This window comes from Bos taurus, chromosome 24 (assembly GCF_002263795.3).
Source record: "Bos taurus isolate L1 Dominette 01449 registration number 42190680 breed Hereford chromosome 24, ARS-UCD2.0, whole genome shotgun sequence".
In the NCBI taxonomy this organism is placed as follows: Eukaryota; Metazoa; Chordata; class Mammalia; order Artiodactyla; family Bovidae; genus Bos; species Bos taurus.
Window position 1 is genome coordinate 26,071,032 of NC_037351.1, and position 24,562 is coordinate 26,095,593.

Sequence of the window (24,562 nt, forward strand, 5' to 3'; positions counted from 1 at the left end):
GCAGCAGCAGCAGCAGTGCATCTTTACATTTAAGCAGGAAAGAAAAAAAGCAACACAATGAGTTTCAACCATTTTTGGTTTTAACAGATTATCTCCATAAATTTTATTTTTAAGAAAAAGGAATATGGGTCCAAATTCTGAATTTTTATCTCAACTGTTTTGGAACTCATCTGCATCTTTAGCTAAATCACATAATTTCTTCTCTGGGTATATGTTTCTTCAGTAAAATTAGAAGTTAGACTAGATTAACTTCCTTGGTAACTCAGATGGGTAAGAATCTGCCTGCAATGCAGGAGACCCGGGTTCTATCCCTGGGTCAGGAAGATCCTCCGGAGAAGGGAATGGCTTACCCACTCCAATATTCTTACCTGGGAAATCCCATGGACAAAGGAGACTGGCAGGCTACAGTCCATGGGCTTGCAAAGAGTCGAACATGACTGAGTGCTTAACACACTAGACCAGATTAAATATCTAGTCACTTTGGTATAATTTTCTATGATCCTGTTAATATGAGTGAAGTGGTAATTCAGTCTTGGTTTATCACTGATCTCCAAACGTCCTCCAAGTCAAAGAGATTGCATTGCAGTATCTGTGGTGTGGGGGAATGTACGTCAAGGACTGGGAAGGGCAGTTGGATTAGTCTGGTGTTGGTTCCAGGATAACATGAAGCTGGTTAGTGTCCCTGATAAAATGTCTTTAACAGACAAAATGCACAAGTCTATCCAAGAACTCTACTGACGCTTTGATTTATATAGTTGTCTGGATATGTGCCTAAAACTCAATTACTTAACAAGTTCTCTTTTGCCTTTTTTGGGGCCTGAATTCCTTTAGGAATTCTTCCAATAACATTTTGGCAATTTTCAGTCTCTTGCAAAACCCTTCTACTTTTTCATTCTTTTTTTGTTCTCACCATTTCCTTCCTTTCTTGACTTCAGTTTACTTATTCATTACTACATTCCATAATAACCTCAACTTTCCCTTTCTGTCTTTGTAATTACTCAGTAAAACCCTATCACTGGATAAACCCCATTTGCCAACTATTTCATGAATCTTACTTGAACACGGCTCAAGAAAAAAAAAAACCAGTTAACCATGCTGACTCTCACAATTCTGCCCTGTTACCCAAGTTCAGGGTTTTTCAAACAGTGAGACACAGACAACGGGTTGAACACAGCCAGTTAACTTGAAGAATGATCACCTGCATTATTAATGAATTAGAAGGCGATGAACAGAATGGTCACTGTGTGTTACAATGGGAATAGTAGGTATTGTTCATGAAATTTAAGTTCCAGATTACAAGTATGAAATGTGTACGATTTTCACAACATTAAAAATACTTCTTGTTTAGTAGAGTCAATAATTCAAAAGACTGGTCTGGTCAATTTGCTATTTTACACATACTCTCTGCGTAAGTCTCAACTGACCTTCCGCACTTAGCAGATAACTTTGCATCTGCTTATAAAGGCAAAATAAAAACAGAAGAGAACTCCCATATCTTTCCACCACCAACTCTACCAGACTCCAACTATACCATGTAATTTGACCTCCATCCTTTATAACAGTTGAATTTCTCTCCTTCCCTTGTTCCCATGCCTTTTGCTTCAAGATCTTTGTTCAAGAAATTAAACCTCTCCAGTGTGTGTGTGTGCTTAGTCGCTAAGTCATTTCTGACTCTTTGGGACCCCACAGACTGTAGCCTGCCAGGCTCCTCTAACCATGGGATTTCCCAGCAAGAATACTGGAGTGGCTTGCTAGTTCCTCCTCCAGGGGATCTTCCTGACCCAAGGATAGAACCTGAGTCTCCTATGTCTCCTGCATTGCAAGCAGATTCTTTACCTGTTGAGTCACTGGGGAAGCCCAAACCTCTCCTGCATTATCTATAATCTGTTCTGGCCTGAATCATTTTCTTTCCTGGATGGTAAATAAAAATGCTTAATGGAAGTAATGGTTAGCATGGATATAGTACTTTTTATGTGCTATACTGTAAAGACTTTACATATGTTAATTATTTTTACACTCATTCAAATTAGGAACTATTATTATTCCCATTTTATGGATGAGAAAAGTGAGACAGAAATGTTAAATGACTACTCAGGGTAGTGGTACTAGGATGTGATAGAACCAGACTAACCAAACTCCAGAATCTACGTTCTTAACCACTCTGTAATTTTCTTCTTTCATGTGAATACAATTTACTTACCTCAAGTTGTTCTTCAGCTATTGCCTCATTTTTTTTCTGTCCCCCTTCATAGAAAAACCTACATAACAGAGACCTGAATGATGTTGCAGAAGACTTTGAGTCCCACAGAACATTTTAGAACCCAATTTCAAATTGCTTAGGCTGACAGCTCCACATACCTGCCTCAAACTTTACACATCCAAATGTGTCCAAATTTACACATCCAAATAAAACCCTTCGTATCTTAAGCCAAATTCTGTCCCATTTCCTTCATTCATTTATTCATTGTGTTCATACTGCTGCTTAGTCCAAAGCCCTTGTCTGACACTTTTGAATCTTCTCTTTCTCTCACATCCCATCTCCAATCTATTGATGACTCCTACAAAGTCTAATTTCAAGTTATATCACAAATCTAAATTTCATCACTAGTTTCTTACAGCAGCCATAATTGATTTATAAAATGCATAAATCAGACCATGCCTCCTTCCCACACCATTACCCAAAAATCTTTCTATACCTTTTTTTTTTTAAGAGGTTTCTATACATTTTTATGAGCAGATGAAATTTAAAATAAAACCTAAACTCTTTACCAGGGCTTATGAGTTTTTTTTTTCCCTTTGTTGCTTCTTTTTTACTACGTTATGTGCTAGCAGACTTCATTCCTCTCCAGCACCTGTTGGCGTCTCTGTATTCTCGGAACAGACAAACTTGTTCTTGATATCCAGGGTTTTTGCACTCTATATTCTCTCAGACTGGGATGCTTTTCTTCCAGATTACTGGTCCCCTTTATCATTCAGATCTCCAAGCTCACATCTCAGTAAATCTGTCTCAGTTCAGTCACTGAGGCATGACCCCACGAATCGCAGCACGCCAGGCCTCCCTGTCCATCACCATCTCCCGGAGTTCACTCAGACTCACGTCCATCAAGTCGGTGATGCCATCCAGCCATCTCATCCTCTGTCGTCCCCTTTTCCTCCTGCCCCCAATCCCTCCCAGCATCACAGTCTTTTCCAACGAGTCAACTCTTCACATGAGGTGGCCAAAGTACTGGAGTTTCAGCTTCAGCATCATTCCTTCCAAAGAACACCCAGGCCTGATCTCCTTTAGAATGGACTGGTTGGATCTCCTTGCAGTCCAAGGGACTCTCAAGAGTCTTCTCTAACACCACAGTTCAAAAGCATCAATTCTTCAGCGCTCAGCTTTCTTCACAGTCCAACTCTCACATCCATACATGAATCTGTCTAGATGATCTGTATAAAATACCCATTTCCCAGGATATTTAAACTAGCTTGGGTATCAAGTCTGTTTGGTCTTCCTAAAAAAGGAGTGGCAGAAAGCTTATGGTTTCAGGAAGCATGCCTTCGTCACTGTCAATTATATGTGCTTTGAGAACACTTCTGTTTTTATTGTCCCACTTAAGACTCGGAAATGTGGAATGGAAAAGCAAAAAAGTAGGCAAGCCATGAGCCAAAGTAAGAGATTTTTTAAAATCCAAAACCCAAGGGGAGGGTTTTGTACATCTGTGACTATATACACCTATGGCTAATTCATGTTGATGTATGATAGAAATCAAACCAATATCATAAAACAATTATCAATCAATTAAAAATAAATATAATTAATAAAAAAGAAAAATAATCCCCAAATGTAAAAAAAAACCAAAACCAAAAGGACTTTACTGGTGGTTCAGTGGTTATGAATCAGCCTCCCAATGCATGGGATGCCAGTTTGATCCCTGGCATCAGGGAGTTAAGATCCCACATGCCACAGGGCAACTAAGCCCACATGCCACAACTGCTGAGCCTGCCGGTCACAACCGAGACTCGATATAGCCAAATATAAATAAATAAACATATGAATATTAAACAAAAAAACAAAACCCCTAACATCCAGGTAGAAATGAGCAGACGTATCTCAAATGGACCTGTGGTTTAAACCACAGGTTTGAAAGTTATATCCTGATACTGCCTTGCAGTACTTAGTGTGAAGGCCATGGAAACACCGATCTTTGTCCTGTGTTTACTGTGTTATGATGTTAAAAAGTCTCACATGATAGCTTTGGTTGTCTAAGTGAAATGAATACCAAAAAATACCTGATCTTTTTCTTCTTTTTCCCCATGACGTCATGCATCTAAGTAAATGGTGAGAATTGTGTCAATTGCAAGCAAAGTCTTAATCAATTGAAAAAACTGGAAATCACTTAAAACTCCAAGCCCCAAGAGTTAGAATAAATACTCTTGCCTTGAAATAGGAAAACAGAGCCATTAGAACCTTGCTGCTGCTGTTGCTGCTAAGTTGCTTTAGTTGTATCTGACTCTGTGCGACCCAATGGATGGCAGCCCACCAGGCTCCCCCGTCCCTGGTATTCTCCAGGCAAGAAGACTGGAGTGGGTTGCCATTTCCTTCTCCAATGCATGAAAGTGAAAAGTGAAAGTGAAGTCGCTCAGTCATATCCGACTTTTCACGACCCCATGGACTTCAGCCTACCAGGCTCCTCTGTCCATGGGATTTTCCAGGCAAGAGTACTGGAGTGGGGTGCCACTGCCTTCTCCGAGAACCTTGCTAGCCATGAATATTTCACCAAAGATAGGAAACATCTAGACCTAAATGAGTCTGTGGAGGAAATACTTCCTTGATATAGATTTCTTCCATAATTAACTGCAATCCGGGGAGAGACTTTGAAAATAAGAATAAAAAAATATAGGTAACAACAGTCCAGGTAATAAATGAACCAGAAACCAGAATATATTTCACCATGCTCACCATGAAAAAACTTGATGAAGTATACAAAAGCAGACCTGAGTCTTTCTTTTAAAGTATTGATTAAATAGAGTATATAAGTGCTAAAAAGAGGGCTAAAAAATGGAGAAATGATTTACTTGTAGATGAAAAGAGGTTAGGAATTTGCATCTTAGGAAAACCAAGAGACCTGAATTCTTGCAACATCAGTCTCATCATTTCCTAGGTTTTGTATCTGTCATCATATTTCAGAGTGAGTGGTCAGAGTCAGTGGTCCAGCGGTAAAGAATGCCTGCTAATGCAGGGGACATGGGTTTGATACCTGGTCAGAGAAGATCCCACACGCCACAACTACTGCGCCCACGTGCTGCCACTGCTGACATCCTTGTACTCGCGAGCCTGTGCTCAGAAACAAGAGAAGCCACTGCAAGAACTACTGATCCTGGTGATGATGTTCCTAAATTTGAAGGTAGTCTACTTGAGGTTCTGCTGGATTTGTTTTTAAGTTCATGTACACAACTTTTGGCGTGTACAAATTTAGTAACATCATGATGCCTTTTGTCCTAGGTAATCTACTACTGGGGACATACGGGAAAGAAATGAAACTCTATGCCTACAAAAAGACTTACACATGTTCACAGCAGCTTTATTCATAAATGATGGTATTAATAACACATTTACATACATATATACATGGTCAAGTTTCTGTTCCTGGTTTGGGAAGATCCTCTAGAGGAGGGCATGGCAACCCACTCCAGTTTCTTGCCTTGGAGAATCCCCATGGATAGAGGAGCCTGGCAGGCTATAGTCCTTGGGGTCGCAGAGTCAACACGACTGAGTGACTAGGCACAGCATACCTGGTCAAAACTTGTACACTTACATTTGTCAAAACTTACTGAAGTGAGTGCTTAATGTCTATGAATTTTATCCTATGTAATTCAGATGTAAAAGGAAAAATCTTTTCTAAAAATTTATACATTCACAAGATGGAGAGGCTAGAGACTTAATACCTACCTACCCCAGGACAATTATGTCAAATAAGTTAACAGGCAATTTAAAACTTCAGTTACAATCTCTAAATAAATGGGGTCAGAGTACCCAGATGAGGCTGACTTGGATCCCTGTTATTTTTAGAGGGAATTTCTTTATTTTGCTAATACTATGTTGTTGCCAAAAAGGTCTCTTTGATTTTGCCTCAACAATGGCCAAGTACAAAGGTTTACTGTGAACTAAAGAACATTGCGTCCACTTGTTCAAAATTAAAAGAAAGGATTAGGGGAAGAATAAGCTAGAGGGCCATGGACAAACTTGGGGGAAAAAAAAAAACCCGGCATATTCCTGGCCAATTGCCATTACACAGGATTTCCTGCTTCTTTGAATAGAAAAGTTTGGAAAACTATTGCTGAGAGAGACTAGCAGAGCAAGGCTCAGACCATCTGTTCTCAGGGAACACTTTGTATATTATGATAAAGGAATGTGGCTGAACATAAATGTGTGTGCTTATCACTTTCCCATATCTCTCTGGAGAGAGAAAACCTTATTCCCAGTGTGCCGAATGAAAAGGAAAAGTTGATATCGGGTGACATTAGTGTCAGATATCTTGGGAATATTGTTGTTTAGTCAATAAGTTGTGTTCAGCTCTTTTTTGACCTCATGGACTGTAGCCTGCCGGGCTCCTCTGTTCATGGGATTTCTCAGGCAAGAATACGGGAGTGGGTAGCCATTTTCTTCTCCGGGAGATCTTCCTGGCCCAAGGATCAAACCTGTGTCTCCTGCTTGGCAGTCAAATTCTTTACCGCTAAGCCGTCTGGGAAGCCCTGCAAGTTAAAACTAGAACTTGTCAATTAGGAAAATATGTAGCTTATTATAACACTGAAAGGCAAATGCAATTATGATCCTTGAAAGCAATGCAAGAAAAGAACCTTGGCTTTGGCCTGTTCAGTGAACACTAAGTAGCTAATTGGTGAAAGCTACTGTTCATCTGGATACAGAAGGGCTTGGGAAACTGAGTAGGCTGAAAAGAGAAAGAAAAAATTAAGAAGAATAAATCTTGAGTAAATGCCATTCAAGAGTAGATAATGAATAATCAATAAAATAAATGATTAATAGCAATAAATAATAATTGCTGAAGTAAATCATTGACTGCCCATAGAGAATTGGTGGGAAAAGCTGCTTCCTTCTTCCTGAGTGAGCTTCCTGAGCTGGGGATCCGCCCCTTCCCCCAGCTGATTTTGAGGGATGGTCCTCCTAAACTTCTGGGAAGAAAGAAGGCTGACGGGGCAATGAATCAGGTGAATGACACATGGGATCTGGAAGGTGGCCTGTTCACACCTGTAGCCTTGGAGCTCAAGTAACGCCCTCTGAACAACAGAAGCACACACACAGTGAGCTCCTGGCATCATGAGAACATACAGGAGAAACTACAGCCTCACCCAGTGGGAGGACATCTTCACGCTGAATGAAGCAAAGGATTATGGGAAGGTTCTAAGATGAGAGGAACCAAGTTCGTCCTGTAACAGGGCTTTGTTACACTGGGTTCCTCCAGTTACTGTAAGAAGTCATCATTCACACAATGGAGTTGCTGTCTGTGTGGAAATTCCTATTCCTTCCAGCCTAGCGTGAAGTCATCAGGAGACCACTCCTCCTCTCTCCTTGAGAGGCCTGTTTGCAGAAGACAGGCTGTTGGTCAAGGCCTCTGAAGATTTCCCTGGAGGAAGAGTAAAACCATTGTCACAGTGGCTTGAATCATTTCTTAAGTAAGGGGAGACTGAAAGGGAGCATTTCTGAACCTGGCACACCCTATCTGGATTGAACTATTGACAAGGTTGTTGCTTAAATGGAATATTTCTGAATTTGAAAGATGTGCCAATGCTCAAACTGTGTATATTTGATGCAAAGTTTGAGCAAAAGGCCACACCTCTGTGGAGGGCAATGTTTTCTCTGAGAAGAAATGGATAGTCCTACTGTCAATCACTCTCTGTAGAGATTAATCCTCAAGATTAAGAACCGAGCATGAAAGACGAGAAAGGGTAAACTGCTGTTCCCCGGAAGACCAGGGCTCATTGTGGTCTAGTTTTGAGGTTTTTATTGCTTCCTGGAGCATTTCTGTAGGGGTGAAAGGAGAGCTTGGAGGGGTGGCTTGCCTTGGGGAAGACAGGAGGGGAGGGAGGCAGACGGAGGCCCTGGGATGGCTCTTGTCCTGAGCAGCAGTGAAATATTATAGCTTACTCTTGACTTCAACTGTCTCCAGTAGTCTTTTTAAAAGATCGCCAAAATCAAGCTCTTCTTAGTGATGCTCTGGGAATTCAGTGGAGGAACTTCAGTCACACTTAGAGAAATGTGGTAACAGGAAAGCAGAGTCCTCTCCTGGAGGCTGGCATGGCAGTAGCAGAGTTAATTACTCTTGGAGGAAAGGGGCAGCAAGGATGAGAGAATCCTACTGTCCAGCTCCCAAGCACCAGGGAGGAGCCTTCTGCAAAACAGCAAGTGTACACATTAAGGGGTACATTCCCGTGTGCTCAGTCACGTCCGACTCTTTCCAACCCCATGGACCATAGCCTGCCAGGCTCCTCCGTCCATGGGATTCTCCAGGCAAGAATACTGGAGTGGGTTGCCACGCCCTCCTCCAGAGGATCTTTCCGACACAGGGATCGAACCCACGTCTCCTGTGTGTCCTATACTAGCAGATGGGTTCTTTACCACTGAACCACGTGGGAAGCTCACATTAAGGGGAGATAATCCTGGGGGGCTAATTTCTAAAAATAAAGTCCGGGAAGGCTCCTGGCATTTGAATACATATTTGTTTAGTATTCCTCATTGTTGCTCCAATAAGCAATTTGTTTGGATACTGCTTATCACAGTGACTATTTATCCTAAACAGTATTCTACAAATGCCTCAGAGCTAATGTTTCAGGGCAGAGCTCATTTGTGTCACTAGCAGAACTATTCAACGTGAAACTTTCACTCAGTTGTATTGTCTGCTTTTCGTAAATATTTCTTCCCTTACCAGCAAATTTGTGCCAACTATCATACAGTTGTTCTGGTCGTGTTTTACAGGGATATGTGAGGAGATCTACATTTGGGGTGTCACGCCTATTTAAACCACTGAGAAGAGTGGGTGTGAGAAACCAGCACCTGTGGGCATGGAGTTGTGCAAGGCAGCCTTCTCAGTGGGCCAGGTGTCAGCTCCCAGCTCCTAGGATCATGATCCTTTCTGTGGCTAGAGAGTTCTCTTAGCTATGGAGAACTCTTCCTAATGATCTTAAATATGCTTTCTACTGAAAAATTTGACAGTTTACCTAGATCTCTGACATTTTATACGTTAGCATAAGCTCACCTTCCATTTTTGATCTATTTAATTATTGCTCTCACTCCTCAAATTAAGAAGATAACAAGGAAAACTAATATTTCTTTTCTATTTTTTGCACATTATTCTTTTAGGAGTGACTTCCAACTGACTTTGCAATTTGGGGTAGAGTACTGAAATAAAGATATTTTAGAATAACTCTTTATGGTTTGCAATGTCTTGTGATGATTTTAAATTAATGCTGTTATAGAAGGCATTTCTGATTCTAACCATACTCAAACCAAAGCTCATATTTTAAATACATTTTCAATAATCTCATTTACAATTATAATTTTCATAGGAAAAATAAAAGCAGTTTCAATTTATCTTCAAGTCATAGTTATGTTATAAACACAAGTGCCCATGAAGATTCATTTCTAAATTATAAAAATGCATTGCTTTTTATTGGGACTAGGCTAATATACACATGATGGACAGATATATGCCTTAGCAAAACAGGAAATTCCAAGATAGTTACTAATACTCCATATAGAAATTATTCAGTATTCATATTGCACCTAGAATTTTATAATACAAATAGAAAATATCACCCATATGCTTTCTTTCAGCATTTCTAGGATAAATCCCTATAACTTTTATTTTGTAGAAGCTAGCCGTGGAAGCTCAGAGTAGCTGTCATATAATCAGTAGGTTTAACAATCGGCTTAATTATACAGTATATGATAGTTATATTATGGTTTTAGTCACATAGAAGAGAGTAGGAATCAGGTCAGACTCTAGTGGACAAAGCTGAAAGTACTGAAAGACTCTGATGCTGGGAAAGATTGAGGGCAGGAGGAGAAGTAGGTAACAGAGGATGAGATGGTTGGATGGCATCACTGACTCAGTAGACATGAGTTTGAGCAAACTGCAGGAGATGGTGAAGGACAAGGAAGCCTGGGGCGCTACGGTCCATGGGGTCATAGAGTTGGACATGACTTAGCAACTGAACAAGGAAAACCCATATAATGCCAGAAAGAGGTTCATTAATGAAGTTAGTGAGCCCATTTAACTCACCCAAAGTGATCATTTTACAGACTGAGTGGCTGGCTCTCCATCTCATCCAGGACGAAATTCAACTCCTCAGCCTGGTTTGTTAGGAGACTATCTTTCTAACCTAATTCCCAGCTCAGGAGTTCTTCCATCCATGGTTCTGAAGAAACTTCTTTCTGTTTCCTTGATGTGGGAAGCCCTCATAAGATTCTCCAGAGTTTTGCTAGGGTTATTTCTATGGCTTTAACCCCAAACATGCTCCTACCCTTCCCCTTTTCTCTGTTGGTTCTTATCTCAAGCATTATTCAGCCCTGGAGGCTGAGGGTTAAAAATCAAGGGGCTAGTAGATTTCCTTTCTGATGAGAGCTATGGTCCAGGCTTATGTTTTACAGTCTACCTGAGGCCAGAAAACACTTTGAGAGGCTCGCTCTTGAGGTCATGGTCAGGGTGAAGGTCCGGAGGATGGGAGATGAAAATAGTTGGAGTCAAGTGTGGAGAACTTTCTCTGAGACTGGAAGAGCTCCTCCATACAGAGGCCTCCAGAGGTGAGACAAAGTCTCTGTTGAGTGCGTGGGAGCCTTGGATGCCTCAGAGACAGGACTAGGAAACTGAGCTTAGTGTCTGCATCCTGAGAGCTTAGGCCTAGTAGTTCAGGAAAGCCCAAGACTTTAGGAAAACCCATGACTTAGACAAATAGCCTATTGGGGGTGACCATGGGGTGAATGAAGGTCACAGTGCCTTCTCTGAATAATCTGCACTGCCTGAGAATCCTGACCTTGGAATTTGTGTACAGACTTTGAGAAGCAACAACACATGTCCAAGAGGGAGTTCATCCTGAGTCTAGTAGGTAGAGGCTTAGAGAACACAATACCCAGTCTAGAGAGAAGTACAGGAATGTGCCCTAATGTTAGGGTGCTTCTCAGGTGGTGTTAGTGGTAAAGAACCTGATTGCCAATGCAGGAGACATGAGACTCAGTTCAATCCCTGGGTTGGGAAGATCCCCAAGAAAGGAGAAGGGAATGGCTACCCACTCCAGTATTCTTGCCTGGAGAATTCCATGGGTTGAGAAGCCTGGCAGACTACAGTCCATAGGGTTGCAAAGAATTGGACATGACTGAAGCGACTTGGCATGCACACTCTAATGTTATAAGCTACCTCTTTATTAAAAGGTTTAGCATACTGGGCAATGATCATTACCTTTAATCCCTTCTAGACTTTGAATTGCTTTGGGCGGGATCTGGGTTGTTTGTTGCCTTTCCTCCAGTGCCTGTGCAACTCTTGGCCCTGATGAACGTTTGTTAAATAATATTGAATCTGGAAGCCTCATTTTAGACTAGAAGCTTTTGTGTGGTGAATTTTTCTTTGACCACCAACCGAAAAACTGCATCTTAGTACAATTACCAGGTAATTCCTCAAATCAATAGTTTCATATAAGAAGAACAAATTCTTTCTTACAAGGTTCAAATAAGACCACATCATCGGCCGGACATGAAAGCTCTGCGCTTAATCCCTCACATTTGGGGTGTGTGAAAATGGTGAGATGTCAGCATTTCCTTTATTTGCTTTCAATTTCTGATGTACCCAGTGTCAGCTTATTCGTGCCACTGGCGATAATTTCTCCTGCGTCCTTTATTTTATCGAGGGAGTCAAGTTTGGGAAGAGACTTCGCTCAGCGTTTGATCAGAAGCTGGAGGGAGGATTCGCCGACCCAGTGACAACAGTGTTCCTGGCACCCAGGAGCGCCCGTGTTGGGGCAGGGATCCCTGAAGGCGGTTCGGGGTTCTGCAGTGGGAATGCGCCGAGCGGCGTCTGCGAGGAGGACGCCCCAGGAGTCGGGGCGGAAGGCGGGGCAGCCGCGGGGTGCGGGGCGTGGGAGAGCAGGCCGAGAGGGGGTGGCCTGGACCGCTTTCCCGCGAGCGAGCACCCCGCCAGGCCGCTGAGAAGCCCAGGGGCAGGCTCGGGCAGCTCCCACGGCGGCTCTCGCGGTGATAAAACTTGAGAAATAACAAGGAGGGGCGGCTCGGCGTCTCCAGAGTCCAATCCCGTCTCAGGAGCGAACACGCTCTCGGGCAAGACAAGCCTGAAAGAGGCCCGGGCGACTTAACGAGCAGCCGAAAGCAGCGCACTCGCGGCGCGCCTGCACCTCGGCGGCATTTGGTCTCCTGCATCCCACGCGGTGTCCGCATCCTCCCCTCCCGGGCCCCGCGCCCCGATGGCTGCGCCCCGGCTCCGGAGCTCCCTGCGCGGAGCCCTCTGCAGGCAGCTGCTCCTGACCCTCGTGGTGAGTGGAGCCCGGGTGGGGTGGGACCTACCCAGAGTCGGGATGGAGCAGGGGGTGATGGTGGGTAGGCTGTGGTCCTGCTGGGGGACCAATGCGGGCGAAGACGACCGAAAGGGGACGTCCGCGCCTCTGCTCAATCTTGCCGGGCACGGACGAGCCAACTTCGGGCTCGGTGGGATGAGGAGAGGAAACGCGTCCTAGCGAGATGCACCTGGACCTAGGTTTTTATTTGGGACTTATTCGATTGTTTGAACAGGGGTTGGGCTCTGGCTTCGCTGAGCTCCCTTTTGCGCCGCCGCGAGTGGTCCGGGGTTGGGGTTCGCGCTCCTTTCTTGGCTCCTAGTGATGGTGGTGGGGGTGGGTTTGGGTAAAGAGGGAAGAAGAGTGTTTGGTTAGGTTTCTGAGGATCCCTGAGTGAGTTACAGGGCGTTACTGGTGGCTCAGACGGATAAAGAATCTGCCTGCAATGCAGGAGACCCGGGAATCTATCCCGGGGTCGGGAAAATCCCCTGGAAAAGGCAATGGCAACCCACTCCAGCATTCTTGCCTGGAGAATTCCATGGACAGAGGAGCCTTGTGGGCTACAGTCCATGGTGTTTGTTGCAAAGAATCGGACATGGAGTGAGTTACTCCGGGGTCCCTTGGGATGGGGACATTGGTGGGTGAAGGGGTTGGAGCGATGTCCCTGGGTCCCGGGGTTGAGTTATCCCTGAAAAGCGGCTTCCAGGTTTTGCCTCGTTCGCGGCTATTCAGTAACTCACCGGAGTGGTCCACCTCCGTGAGCCACCCGACCGGGGGCAGAGTGTACCTGGGGCGTCAGAGGGTGGACGGCTGAATTAGGGCTGGAGGTTGGGGTTCGGTGGTGTGATGGGGGAGTGGGGTGCGGTGGGGCAGAGCAGATAGAATCAGACTGAGAGGAATGTTGGGGTAGGAGTGTGGGGTTGGGTGGTACTTTGTCCGGGTCCAAGGAGGATTGCACAAGCCTAGAGCCCAGCCTGTGGTCTTTTGTGCTTGAGATACCTGAGACCCAAGATGAGATTCACCCGGAGAGGAAGTTTGGGACAGTTCTCGAACTCGGGAGACACAAAGCAGAAAGTGGGGAACCCTGACGGTGTGATCCCGCTGAGCGGCGTTCTAGGCGTGTTCTGGAAAGGAGCCTCGGACCCTCGCCTCCCCGCGCGTGCGTTCGGGTGGTGAGAGGGACCAGCCTGGCTCGAGAGCCGGTCGACTCAGATTAGTTGGATTCTTACTGCTCTTCTGCCCCCAAGCAGGGCGAGTGGGTGCAAGCTTTGTCCTCTGTTTGAATCATCAAGTTATGAATAAAGGATTGGTAGCTATGATCTAAGATATATTTATGGACAAAGCATCGCATAAATGGGCAGGTCGATCTGCCTGGCAGCTATTCCCAAAAAAATGAGCTGATGACATGACTTTACACATGAGAACTGCTCTCAGAATGTGTTCTTTTCTGATATATTTCAAAGCGTTTCCAGCTAATCTGTTTAAAAGCATGAATTTAGTGTTCTGTGGTTTCTCTGAGAAAGGAATTTGGGAACGGAGAGAAGAAACTGTGGAGGTGCTGAGTTCCCAAGATTTCCCATGTATTCGCTGGAGGGGAGGGCGTGGAATTGGAGGAACTGTCTGGGTGGCAGGGGGTGGTGGATCTGGTGTTGGGGTGTGGCAAGGCAAGAAGGTGCCTGTATATCTAAATAGAGATAACATCAACTTTAGTATACGATTTTCTTGTTTAGGATTATTTTTTAAAATAATTTCCTAAAGATTAGATTAAATGGTATCTTGGCTCCGCTGACCAGGGATGAAGCCCACACCGGCTGCATTGGAAGAAGAGTCTTAACCACTGGACCACCAGGGAAATCCTGAGAATTCTTGTTGACCATCTTATGTCTGTATTTCCTTTGACTCCTAAGACCTCTCCACTTTTCAGTTTAATATTTAAGGTCATAGCATTTTGGAAACGCAATTTTCATTTTATGGAACCCTTAATGGCGCTCTCAAAGACAATCCCTTGTTTAAAGTGAGAACTCTTCAAAGCAGGTCTTTAACACATGAATGGAAACTTTTGACATGTTCACTTTCCCATGCAACCGCCCCATAGCTTGTGGGATCTACCCTTTTTCACTTTTCTCGTCTGAATCTGCATCCCTGTCCCACTCTTCTAGCCTCAGTATACTTTGTGTGTACTCTAAACTGCTACTTAATGCGCTCTGTGGCTTAGTCATGTCCGACTCTTAGATCCCAGGAACTGGAGCCCACCAGGCTTCTCTGTCCATGGGGATTCTCCAGGCAAGAATACTGGAGTGGGTTGCCTTGCCCTTCTCCAGGGGATCTTCCCAACCCAGGGATCGAACCCAGGTCCCCTGCATTGCAGATAGATTCTTTACCTTCTGAGCCACCATGGAAGGCCCTAAACAGCTACAATTAACTGCAAATCCTAATCATGTTTCCTTACACATATACAAAGAAAGGGAGGGGGGAGGGAAGAAAGGAGAGGGAGAATTTAGAAAAGAACCATGTCAGATCTTCCTATTACTACTGAAAGAACTGAGTGTCTCTTAAAATGTTTCTCTTTTTAATGCAACACAAATTGTTGGGAATGGTGAAAACTAATTTGCATTAGCTCAGTTGCTCAGATGTCTTGTCCTCTATTATAAGTAATGAGATCCTTTTACATGTGTATTTAATATTGTTTGCCATATCAAATCCACTTTGGGAATTACATTTTCTATTCTGTATTATAAATGGTATGTACTTGGACATGGTCAATCTATCATTTGCTAAAAGGGCTCTTCAAAAGGAATTAAAATAGCATTTTCCTTTATAATATACTTCCCCCCTTGAAGTATGTGGAATTCTACCTGCAACCTGTGTTGACAACCTATGTGTGCTGTGTCTTTTCCCAGAATTTATAGCATTAAATAATGAGAATAATATGACTCCTTTCCCAGACTTTTTGGTTATTGCTGTTCTTGATAACAGTTGACATATTCACCTTTTTAAGATAAAAGTGAGTATAATACTTTCTATTATCTTTTGCATTGGTGGGAAAAAAAAGCTTAGGACAAATAAAGGAGGAGAACTAGCTTATTTCTAAACTGTGTGCTTAGGAAGTCAGAGTTATATTTATTTACATCAGTGCATCTTCATTTACCTTCTTCAAAGAAGGTTATTGTTATTGGTGTTCATACTGAGATACAGCTATATTCTACTGCACTTTCTGAGTCACTAAATATGTGTAAGCCATGCACATTTTTTGGTCCTGTTGTAATCCCTGTGACAGTTGCTATGCCATATATGGTATCTCTGGTGACCTGTGGCTAATTATACTTCCCATTTAGGGTCCCATCTTATGGAGTTTGGATAGAAAGAAATTTAGTAGACTCATCAAAGCATTGAGAATATAGAAAGGTAAATCTTAACAATTCAAGGTGGTAAGAGTTTGAAAGGTAAGATTTCTCTCTTGGAGACAGCTAGTGTCCACAGGAGAAATGATGGATTGAAAATTCTGTGATCTTTATGCTCAAGGAGATATCCTTTATTTTCAGATATTCTATAAACTCCTATTCTTTGGCTTCTTTTTCCTCTGTTGAGAACGGTGTCATTTTAGAAAGTGTACCTCATGCATTCACTCTAAAATTGAGCAATAGTATAAAAATGAAATACTGGGAGGTACACCGTTAGTTTTCTTTCTCTCTTGGCATTAGACAGTTCCTTGAGGATTTGATGATTTGTATGATAAGCTTTCTATAATATGATTAATTAAATTTGGACAGTACTGTGGAATGAAACAAAGCAATTCATTTTCCCCAAACTAGCATAGACAATACTTTATATTATCATTTAAAAAAAAAAAAACTTAATTTGTTACATTTTAATTTGAAGTTGCTTACAACTCTAGGTTCTTTCAATCAGATATTTAAAGTTGTTCTAGAGGGTTCCTCATTAAAAGGAATTCTTTTATAACTCAGTCAATCCAGAATTCATTAATATGAACACATTTTTTTTTGTATCTTGTATTTTTCATTGGGCAGTCACCAGTTATTCTTAAAATACCTTTAAAAGTTTGTCATCTAATGGTGGTTTTATTATTTTTTTTCTACTTTATTTTCAGTAATATATCCAAGTCTCACTAACATAGCATTACATTTCTTTATATTTCAGGAAACATAGCATAACTGAAGTTTATATGTGAATATCATCCTTCACAATATCCATCCCTTATATTAGGGCATCCCTGATAGCTCAGATGGTAAAAAAATCTGCCTGCAATACAGGAAACCCCAGTTGGATTCCTGGGTCGGGAAGATCCCCTGGAGAGGGGATAGGCTACCCACTCCAGTATTCTTGGGTTTCCCTTGTGGCTCAGCTGGTAAAGAATCCGCCTGCAATGCAGGAGACCTGCGTTTGATCCCTGGATTGGGAAGATACCCTGGAGAAGGGAAAGGCTATCAACTCCAGTATTCTGGCCTGGAGAATTCCATGGACTGTATAGTCCATGGGGTTGAGAGTCGAACACAACTGTCTCCCCAGAAATCCAATTCGTGCCATAATTTCAACCACTCTCCAGCTACTGCTGACTCCCCGATTTGTATATCTGGCCTTGAGTTGCCCTTAAGTATAGGTCTATCTACCCAGCTGTCTTCTGGACCTTTCTCCTTAGATTTCCCATGTGTACCTGTGTGCTCAGTCATATAAGACTCTTTGTGATCCTTTGGACTGTAGCCCACCAGGCTCCTCTATCCACGGGATTCTCTAGGCAAGAATACTGGAGTGGGTTGCCGTTTCCTCTAGGGGGAATCTTCCTGACCCAGGGATCAAACCTGCATCTCCTGAGTCTCCAGCACTACAGGTGAATTCTTTACCACTGAGCCATCAGGGAAGCCACTCAGCTTCCACTAGATTTCCCACAAGAATATAAAATTTAATATACGCCAGGCAAAACTAATTTTTTTCACTGTTCTTGCCAACCTTGCCGGTATTCTGCTCCTCAAGGAAGTGCTCTCTTCCTGTATTAGTTGGTGATACTTCTGTCTGCTCATTTACTTTATCTATTCTATATTATAAATGGTACGTACTTGGACATGGTTAATATATCATTTGCTAAAAGGGCTCGTAGAAAGGAATTAAAATAGCATTTTCCTTTATAGCATTCTTTTCACCTTAAATTAATTGTATATCATTTCCAGCGATGTTTATTATACAGAGACAAAGACGAATGACCTTGCTGCTATATATTCAGCATGGATAAATTACACAACATAATTCATGCAAAGAAATCAAGTTGCTTACAATTAGCGTATGACTATATATATGTAAAGCTTAAAATTGATAAAATGAACCAGTCTTCTTTAGGGGTACATACACATGGGATACAATTAAGCAGAAATGGGGAAGTAAATGATTTACCAAGAAAAAAAATCATCCGTTAGAGCTTACTTGAATATGGAGAGGTCCCTCCATCAGGGAGGAAAATGCAACTGGGGAGAGTTAAATAGGAGCTTTGAAAATAATAGTAATGTTTTATTTCTAAAACTTTATAACTTTAAGGCAAACTATAGCTTTAAGGCAAGTGCCCTAGTGTTCCTTTTATTTTTTATTAAAATACAAGTGTAGTTAGAATATATCTTAAGAGGGACAGTTTTTTAAAAAATGAAACGAACAATATAGAGGATTAACAAAACCAAACACTATTATTTGAAAGTACAGACAAACCTGCTACCATTGCACAAGTGAAAAATAGAAAAGGCATAAATAAAACAATATTACGAATAAAAACAGACACATTTATGGAGAGGATAGAAGTCTTAAAAAATAAATAATAATATTTATATATTATTCTAGTTAATGTGAAAAGAGACAAAAACTAGGCAATTTTCTACAAGGTACAAATTGCCAACATTTGAGGAGGTGTACAAATTCTAAATAGACTTATAAAGACACTGAATTAGAAGCCAATGTCTCCACTTACACACACCCTTATATCAAGCCTAGACCTGTGTGATGAATTCTTCCATAAATATATGGAACAGATAACCTCTACCTTTTATAAATTGTTTCAAAGAATAGGAAAAAAAACTGGAACTCTCCTTAACTCATTTTATGAAGATGGTATGAAGAAAAAGTAGAAGTTTGATCTCTCTTATGATCATGTATTTTAAATATTAAAATAAATAGCAGCAAACCAGACCAATAATGTATTTTTTTAAACATAGAGGCCTGTTTATGGAATTTCAGTTCTATTTCATTCATCTATATGTTTATCCTTATGCTAGGACCACTCTACCTTGATTATTGTATTTTTGTAGTAAGTTTTGAAATTGGGAAAATTTTCAACTTTGTTCTTTTTCAAGTTAATTTGGGTCTTGCAGTGCCCTGCATTTTCTCAAGGATTGATTTTCAATTTCTGCAAAAAAAAAAAAAAAAAACTATTTGGGATTTTGATAGGGAGTACCTTGAATCTGCCAGATGACTTTTGGGAATATGTGTTTTGACCTATGAAGATGGGTTTTCCATTGTAAATGAAATTGTTTGCTTGCTTTCGGTTTCAGATTCTTTTCACTGCTAGTGGACAGAAATGCAATCAGTTTTTGTATGTTAACCTTGTATTCTGCAACCTTGCTGAAACCATTTATTATTTTTGATAGTCTTTTAGTGGATTCCTTGGGATTTTCTATGTGTAATACAAGATCATATTATTTGAAAATAGAAACTATTTTGCTTCTTCTTTCCCAATCTGGATGCCTTTTATTGTGTGTGTGTGTGTGTGTGTGTGTGTGTGTGTGTGTGTGTGTGTTTGTGTGTGTGTAACTGCCCTGGCTAGAAGCTAGAAGCGCCAGTACGGGTTAAATAGAAGTGGTGAGAGCAGGCATCATTGTCTTGTTCCTTCTGTCAGAGGAAAGCATTCAGTCTTTCTCTGTTAATCATGATGTTTTTCTTATATGCTCTTTATCTTCCTAGTTTGTTGGAAAATTTTAATTGTAAATCAGTGTTGGATTTTGTCAATTGCTTGCACCTATTGAGATGATCATATGGCTTTGTTCTTAATTCTTTAAAAAAAAAAAACCCTACTTTACTGAGGTGAAATGGACACACAAAAAGCCATGCATATCAAAGCACACCACTTGATGAGCTTGGTGATAAGTATGTAGCTGCAAGATCATCAGGCTCTATGCCATAAGCATATCCATTACCTCCAAGTTTTCTCTTGCCTTCTTCACTTATTGTTATTATTTTGGTAAGAACACTTAAGTTTTATCCTCTTAGCAAAAATTTTAGTATACAATATTGTTAACTGTAGGCACTATGCTATACAGTAGATCTCTAGGACTTATTTATTTTGCATATCTAAAACTTTGTTCTCTATTCTATACTGTATTAATGTGACCATTTTTTTCCTTAGGTCTTCAGTTTTGCTTGTGAAGCCTGCAAAAAGGAGATATTTAATATACCTTCCAAACTAGAGGCAGACAAAATGATTGGAAGAGGTGAGCACTTTCAAATCAATGTTTTTAAAACAGAAATGTAATTTACTTATGCTGGAAAGAGCATACTATCCAATGTTTGCTTTTGGAATTAGCCTGAATGTATATATGCTGCTGCTGCTGCTGCTAAGTCACTTTAGTTGTGTCTGACTCTGTGCGACCCCATAGACTGCAGCCCATCAGGCTCCCCTGTCCCTGGGATTCTCTAGGCAAGAACACTAAAGTGGGTTGCCATTTCCTTCTCTAATGCATGAAAGTGAAAAGTGAAAGGGAAGTTGCTCAGTTGTGTCCGACTCTTAGCGACCCCATGGACTGTGGCCCACCAGGCTCCTCCGTCCATAGGATTTTCCAGGCAAGAGTGCTGGAGTGGGGTGCCATTGCCTTCTCCGAATGTACATATAATTAGATATAATTCAAGATATGTTAAAATATATGTTCTGTTCTTTATAACTCTATAGAATTCTGTCATTGATTCTAAGGCAAATGTTCTAATCCATGCTTTTGTAGTCATTTATGTTTTAACAGTAAAAATTATGTAAATAATTATATGTAGAATGTAGCCCTTTCATTACTCCAGGATTCCAAGCATTTGAGAGACATAGGTAAAGAGCTCAGAGAGTCAGAGCAGAATTTTTATCAATGCTATGGCTGCGGTGGGAAATATAACACGGTGTGCTGTTCCTTTCAAAATTGGGTTTAATCAGTCATTTGCCCAATGAGAAGTTGGGGAACCTCAAACTTTCCCAACACCCAGGCAGCTCTGTTCAAATGGAATTTCTCCATGGTACAGGGAATATTGGAGGAAAATATCATGATTTTGTTGAGAGATACAGCTTGTCCCAGAGATACCAAATTTACTTTTTCAAAAAGTGTCCCATTCCTGGGAAGGAAGAAAAGAAAGGATGTAAAGAAAGGTCAGGGATGTTCCTCTAGGGAAATGGACCAGAGGTTATCACTCTGGTAAAAATGTGAACAGAAGGGAAATATATCATCACTTTTAAAGATGTTTAGTTTTCTTTTTTTTTTTTTTTTTTTTGACTTAACGTTTCCCTCTGTGACAGATTTGAATTAAAGTGAAAACACTACACATGGGTAACATATGAATTCTTTGAGAGGATATTACTTAGGTGGGTATTAGGCTATCAGTTTGGTTTCTGTAAAGGCAGATAAGTGGAAGAATGGGATGCATTTGATACTTTTAGATATAATATTGAAACACTGGTATGAGACTTGTATTTTATAACTTTGCACTTGGGAAGATTCCCAGGGAGAGAAGAATTTCAGAATTTCAATAGGAAGCCCCAGAAAGAAAGGAACAGCAAAGAGAACTGTGGTCCCCAGGGGAGTTAGTGAGGTTGGGGTGGGGCAAGAAGAATTTAAAGATTTTTCTTATTTGACTATTTGCCAAACTCATATACTCTGTCACTCTTTGGGTTCATGTGTATAATTTCTGGCTGAAGACAGGTGTATCTTAGAAGACTTACTATATTGTTAAGAAAAACTTCTGTTTGTTTATCCAGGTGTGTGTGGGGGTGTGTAGTTCAGCTTTGTCCTGATTGCAACATGCATCTGTCTTCAATAGGAAGATCATTTTCATAAGCCTTTTAGAAGAATATAAAAGTTTTAAGTACCTTTTTAAAACAAATTTGCAATCCAGAATTATCATTTTTAACAGAAGAAGAATGATCACTTTTAAAAAATACATGTAAAGAGGCTGGCTAAGATATTTGCTAAATGCAGACTGATTGGTTCATTTCATTCCACTTCAGGGTTTTAAAGAAGATTGTATACATTATTAGAACATTTCCCCCCCTTTTTCTCATGTGTTTCTTACTTTTGAAAATTCTTACTTGCAGTTAATTTGAAAGAGTGCCTTGGGTCTGTAGACCGCATCCAGTCCAGTGATCCTGATTTCAGAGTTCTAGAAGATGGGTCAGTATACACAGCCCACGCTGTTGTGTTGTCTGATGAGAAAAGATCTTTCACCATATGGCTCTCTGACACAAAGAAACGGACACAGAAAGAGATTCTTGTGCTCCTGGAATATCAGAAGAAGGTATTCAAAGTCCATTGATGTTTTCAGGCGTGTTTTTCTTCTCATTTAAATGCTCTCATTAAAAATTGCAAAGAAAAGGATAAATAAGATTTATTTTCCTCTTCTTTTTTTCCCCTTTCTGTTTGCTTTTCCTTCCTCCCTGTCTCCTTTTCTCCCTCCTCTTCCCCTCTCGACATTGGTTAGACATTGACTTTGGATCTGGCTTTATTAGATCTAATGGCACCTCTCTGTGAAGGCTTCTTCCACCTCCAAAGTCTACTTGCTTTTGCCTGCCTGTGTCAGTGTGGTAATCCCTCTGTTGTAGCATTGGTAATTTTTCATTAGTGCAAACAACCTATCCACAGTTGCTTAAGGACATGAGTCAGTCCCTTTTGTTACCTCTGTTACTACTGCTCAGTTACCCCTGACCCAGAGTCAATAGGTATATTTTAAATTAAGGCTGAGTGCAGTAGTTCCCAGTGAATAAGGGGCTGATTTCAAGTGCCACAGTCATTCTGATGTTAAAATAGGACGGAAATCCTGTAGTATGTATGTGTCTGAATGGTATTAGCCATCACCCAGTGATTATTCACTGTAGTTCTAGATTCTACATCAAGAGGAAGGCCGTAGTGAATTACAACTAATCAGTGTGAAGTGTATTATATTAATGAAAAAGTCACTTAATAAATTTCTGCTTAGCACTTTAATAATTGCTTAATGTATCATTAAGTAATTCTCAGGAAATACCGCATCTTCCTTACTATACCATGAAATGAAATGGAAATCACTAAAAACTCCAATAGAACTTTCAACAATGATGGGAATGTTCTATAATCTGCACTGTGTGATATGGTCACCCAACATTAATTAATTAATGACTCCTGACAGTTATCATGTGACTAGTGTAACTGAAGGATGGAATATATGTTTTACTTAATTCTAATTAACTTAAATGGTCACATGTGGCTTGTGGCTTCCTTATTGGACAGTGGAGTTAGAGTGTTCAGGCAACGAAGAAAATGCATGATCTCACTCTGGTTCACCTGGGATATGAGGTTTTAGCAGAAAGAACAAGAGCTGTCTATAGCTTGTTAGAAAGAGGATGCATTCTCTGTTTCATTTTGGGACAGAACAAAAGAACTGAAAGTACAGTGATGATTTTCCTAATCTGAAAGTTTGGTCAGGATTAATATAGAAATGTATACAAAGTGAAATTCTTTGGTTCATGAAGCCTTTAAAGTCTGGTTACATTTTTTTAACCTAATTCAGAGAAGACCATATTATCTGGTCTTTAGGTTCAGCATTGACATACTGGAGACTGGTCCATCTACTGTTTTACAATGAAGTAGGCTGTGATGCTCTTTGTTTAAAATTTTTATTTGTTTTTCTCTCGATTCAGGTATTGAAGAAAAGACACGCTAAAGAAACTGTTCTCAGGCGTTCCAAAAGGAGATGGGCGCCTATTCCCTGCTCGATGCAGGAGAATTCCCTGGGACCTTTCCCCTTGTTCCTTCAACAGGTAGGTTTTCCATTCCTTCTGACTGGGATTGCTTTAGTTCCAAGAGTCTGTTTTGTTCAGGTTTTAATAATTCTTTAAACATTTAAAAATCAACAGATTTGAAGATATTCATGAAGAGTAAAATCACTAAAAAATTAATAATGAGAAAAACTAGAACATCACGAAAAACTAATAATTATAATATAGTACAGACTCTATAGCCATTGCTGCTGCTGCTGCTAAGTCGCTTCAGTCGTGTCCGACTCTGTGCGACCCCATAGACGGTAGCCCACCAGGCTCCCTCGTCCCTGGGATTCTCCAGGCAAGAACACTGGAGTGGGTTGCCATTTCCTTCTCCAATGCATGAAAGTGAAAAGGGAAAGTGAAGTCGCTCAGTCGTGTCTGACTCTTAGCGACCCCATGGACTGCAGCCTACCAGGCTCCTCTGCCCATGGGATTTTCCAGGCAAGAGTACTGGAGTGGGGTGCCATTGCCTTCTCCCCTATAGCCATTAAATGATCTTTATTAGTTAATTCATTCATTTAGCAGCTGGCTATTGAGCACCTATTCTGTCCTGTTGAAAGAACTGCTCTAAGTACTTAAGCTAGAAATACATTTAGTCATTTGGGCTTCCCAGGTGGTGCTAGAAGTAAAGAAACTGCCTGCCAATGCAGGAGAGTTAAGAGATATGGGTTTGATCCTTGGGTTGGGAAGATCCCTTGGAGAAGGGCTTGACAACCCATTCTAGTATTCTTGCCTGGAGAATCCCATGGACAGAGGAGCTTGGTGGGCTACAGTCCATAGGGTCACATAGAACTGGACACACCTGAAGTGACTTAGCATGGCATGGCCTTTGCCCTCATGACCTTCCCTGATGGCTCAGACAGTAAAGAATCAGTCTGCAGTGTAGGAGACGTGGGTTTGATCCGTGGGTCAGGGAGATCCCTTGGAGAAGGGAATGGCTACCTACTCCAGTATCCTTGCCTGGAGAAT

General features: G+C 41.2%; 1 protein-coding gene across 2 annotated transcripts in view; it reads left to right on the forward strand.

Annotated features, from left to right (window-relative positions):
• The first annotated feature begins 12,036 nt into the window (after positions 1-12,036).
• The window catches only part of DSC3 (desmocollin 3), a 55,145-nt gene continuing 42,619 nt past the window's right edge, over positions 12,037-24,562 (forward strand). Inside the window, exons 1-4 of one of the 2 annotated variants that reach the window (XM_005223956.5) lie at positions 12,037-12,537; positions 19,955-20,039; positions 21,893-22,092; positions 23,471-23,590. In XM_005223956.5, coding sequence (XP_005224013.1) covers positions 12,469-12,537; positions 19,955-20,039; positions 21,893-22,092; positions 23,471-23,590 — 474 coding nt within the window. In that variant the 5' untranslated portion in view covers positions 12,037-12,468. The remainder of the gene's footprint in view (positions 12,538-19,954; positions 20,040-21,892; positions 22,093-23,470; positions 23,591-24,562) is intronic. The other variant, NM_001178103.1, reaches the window with a different exon arrangement.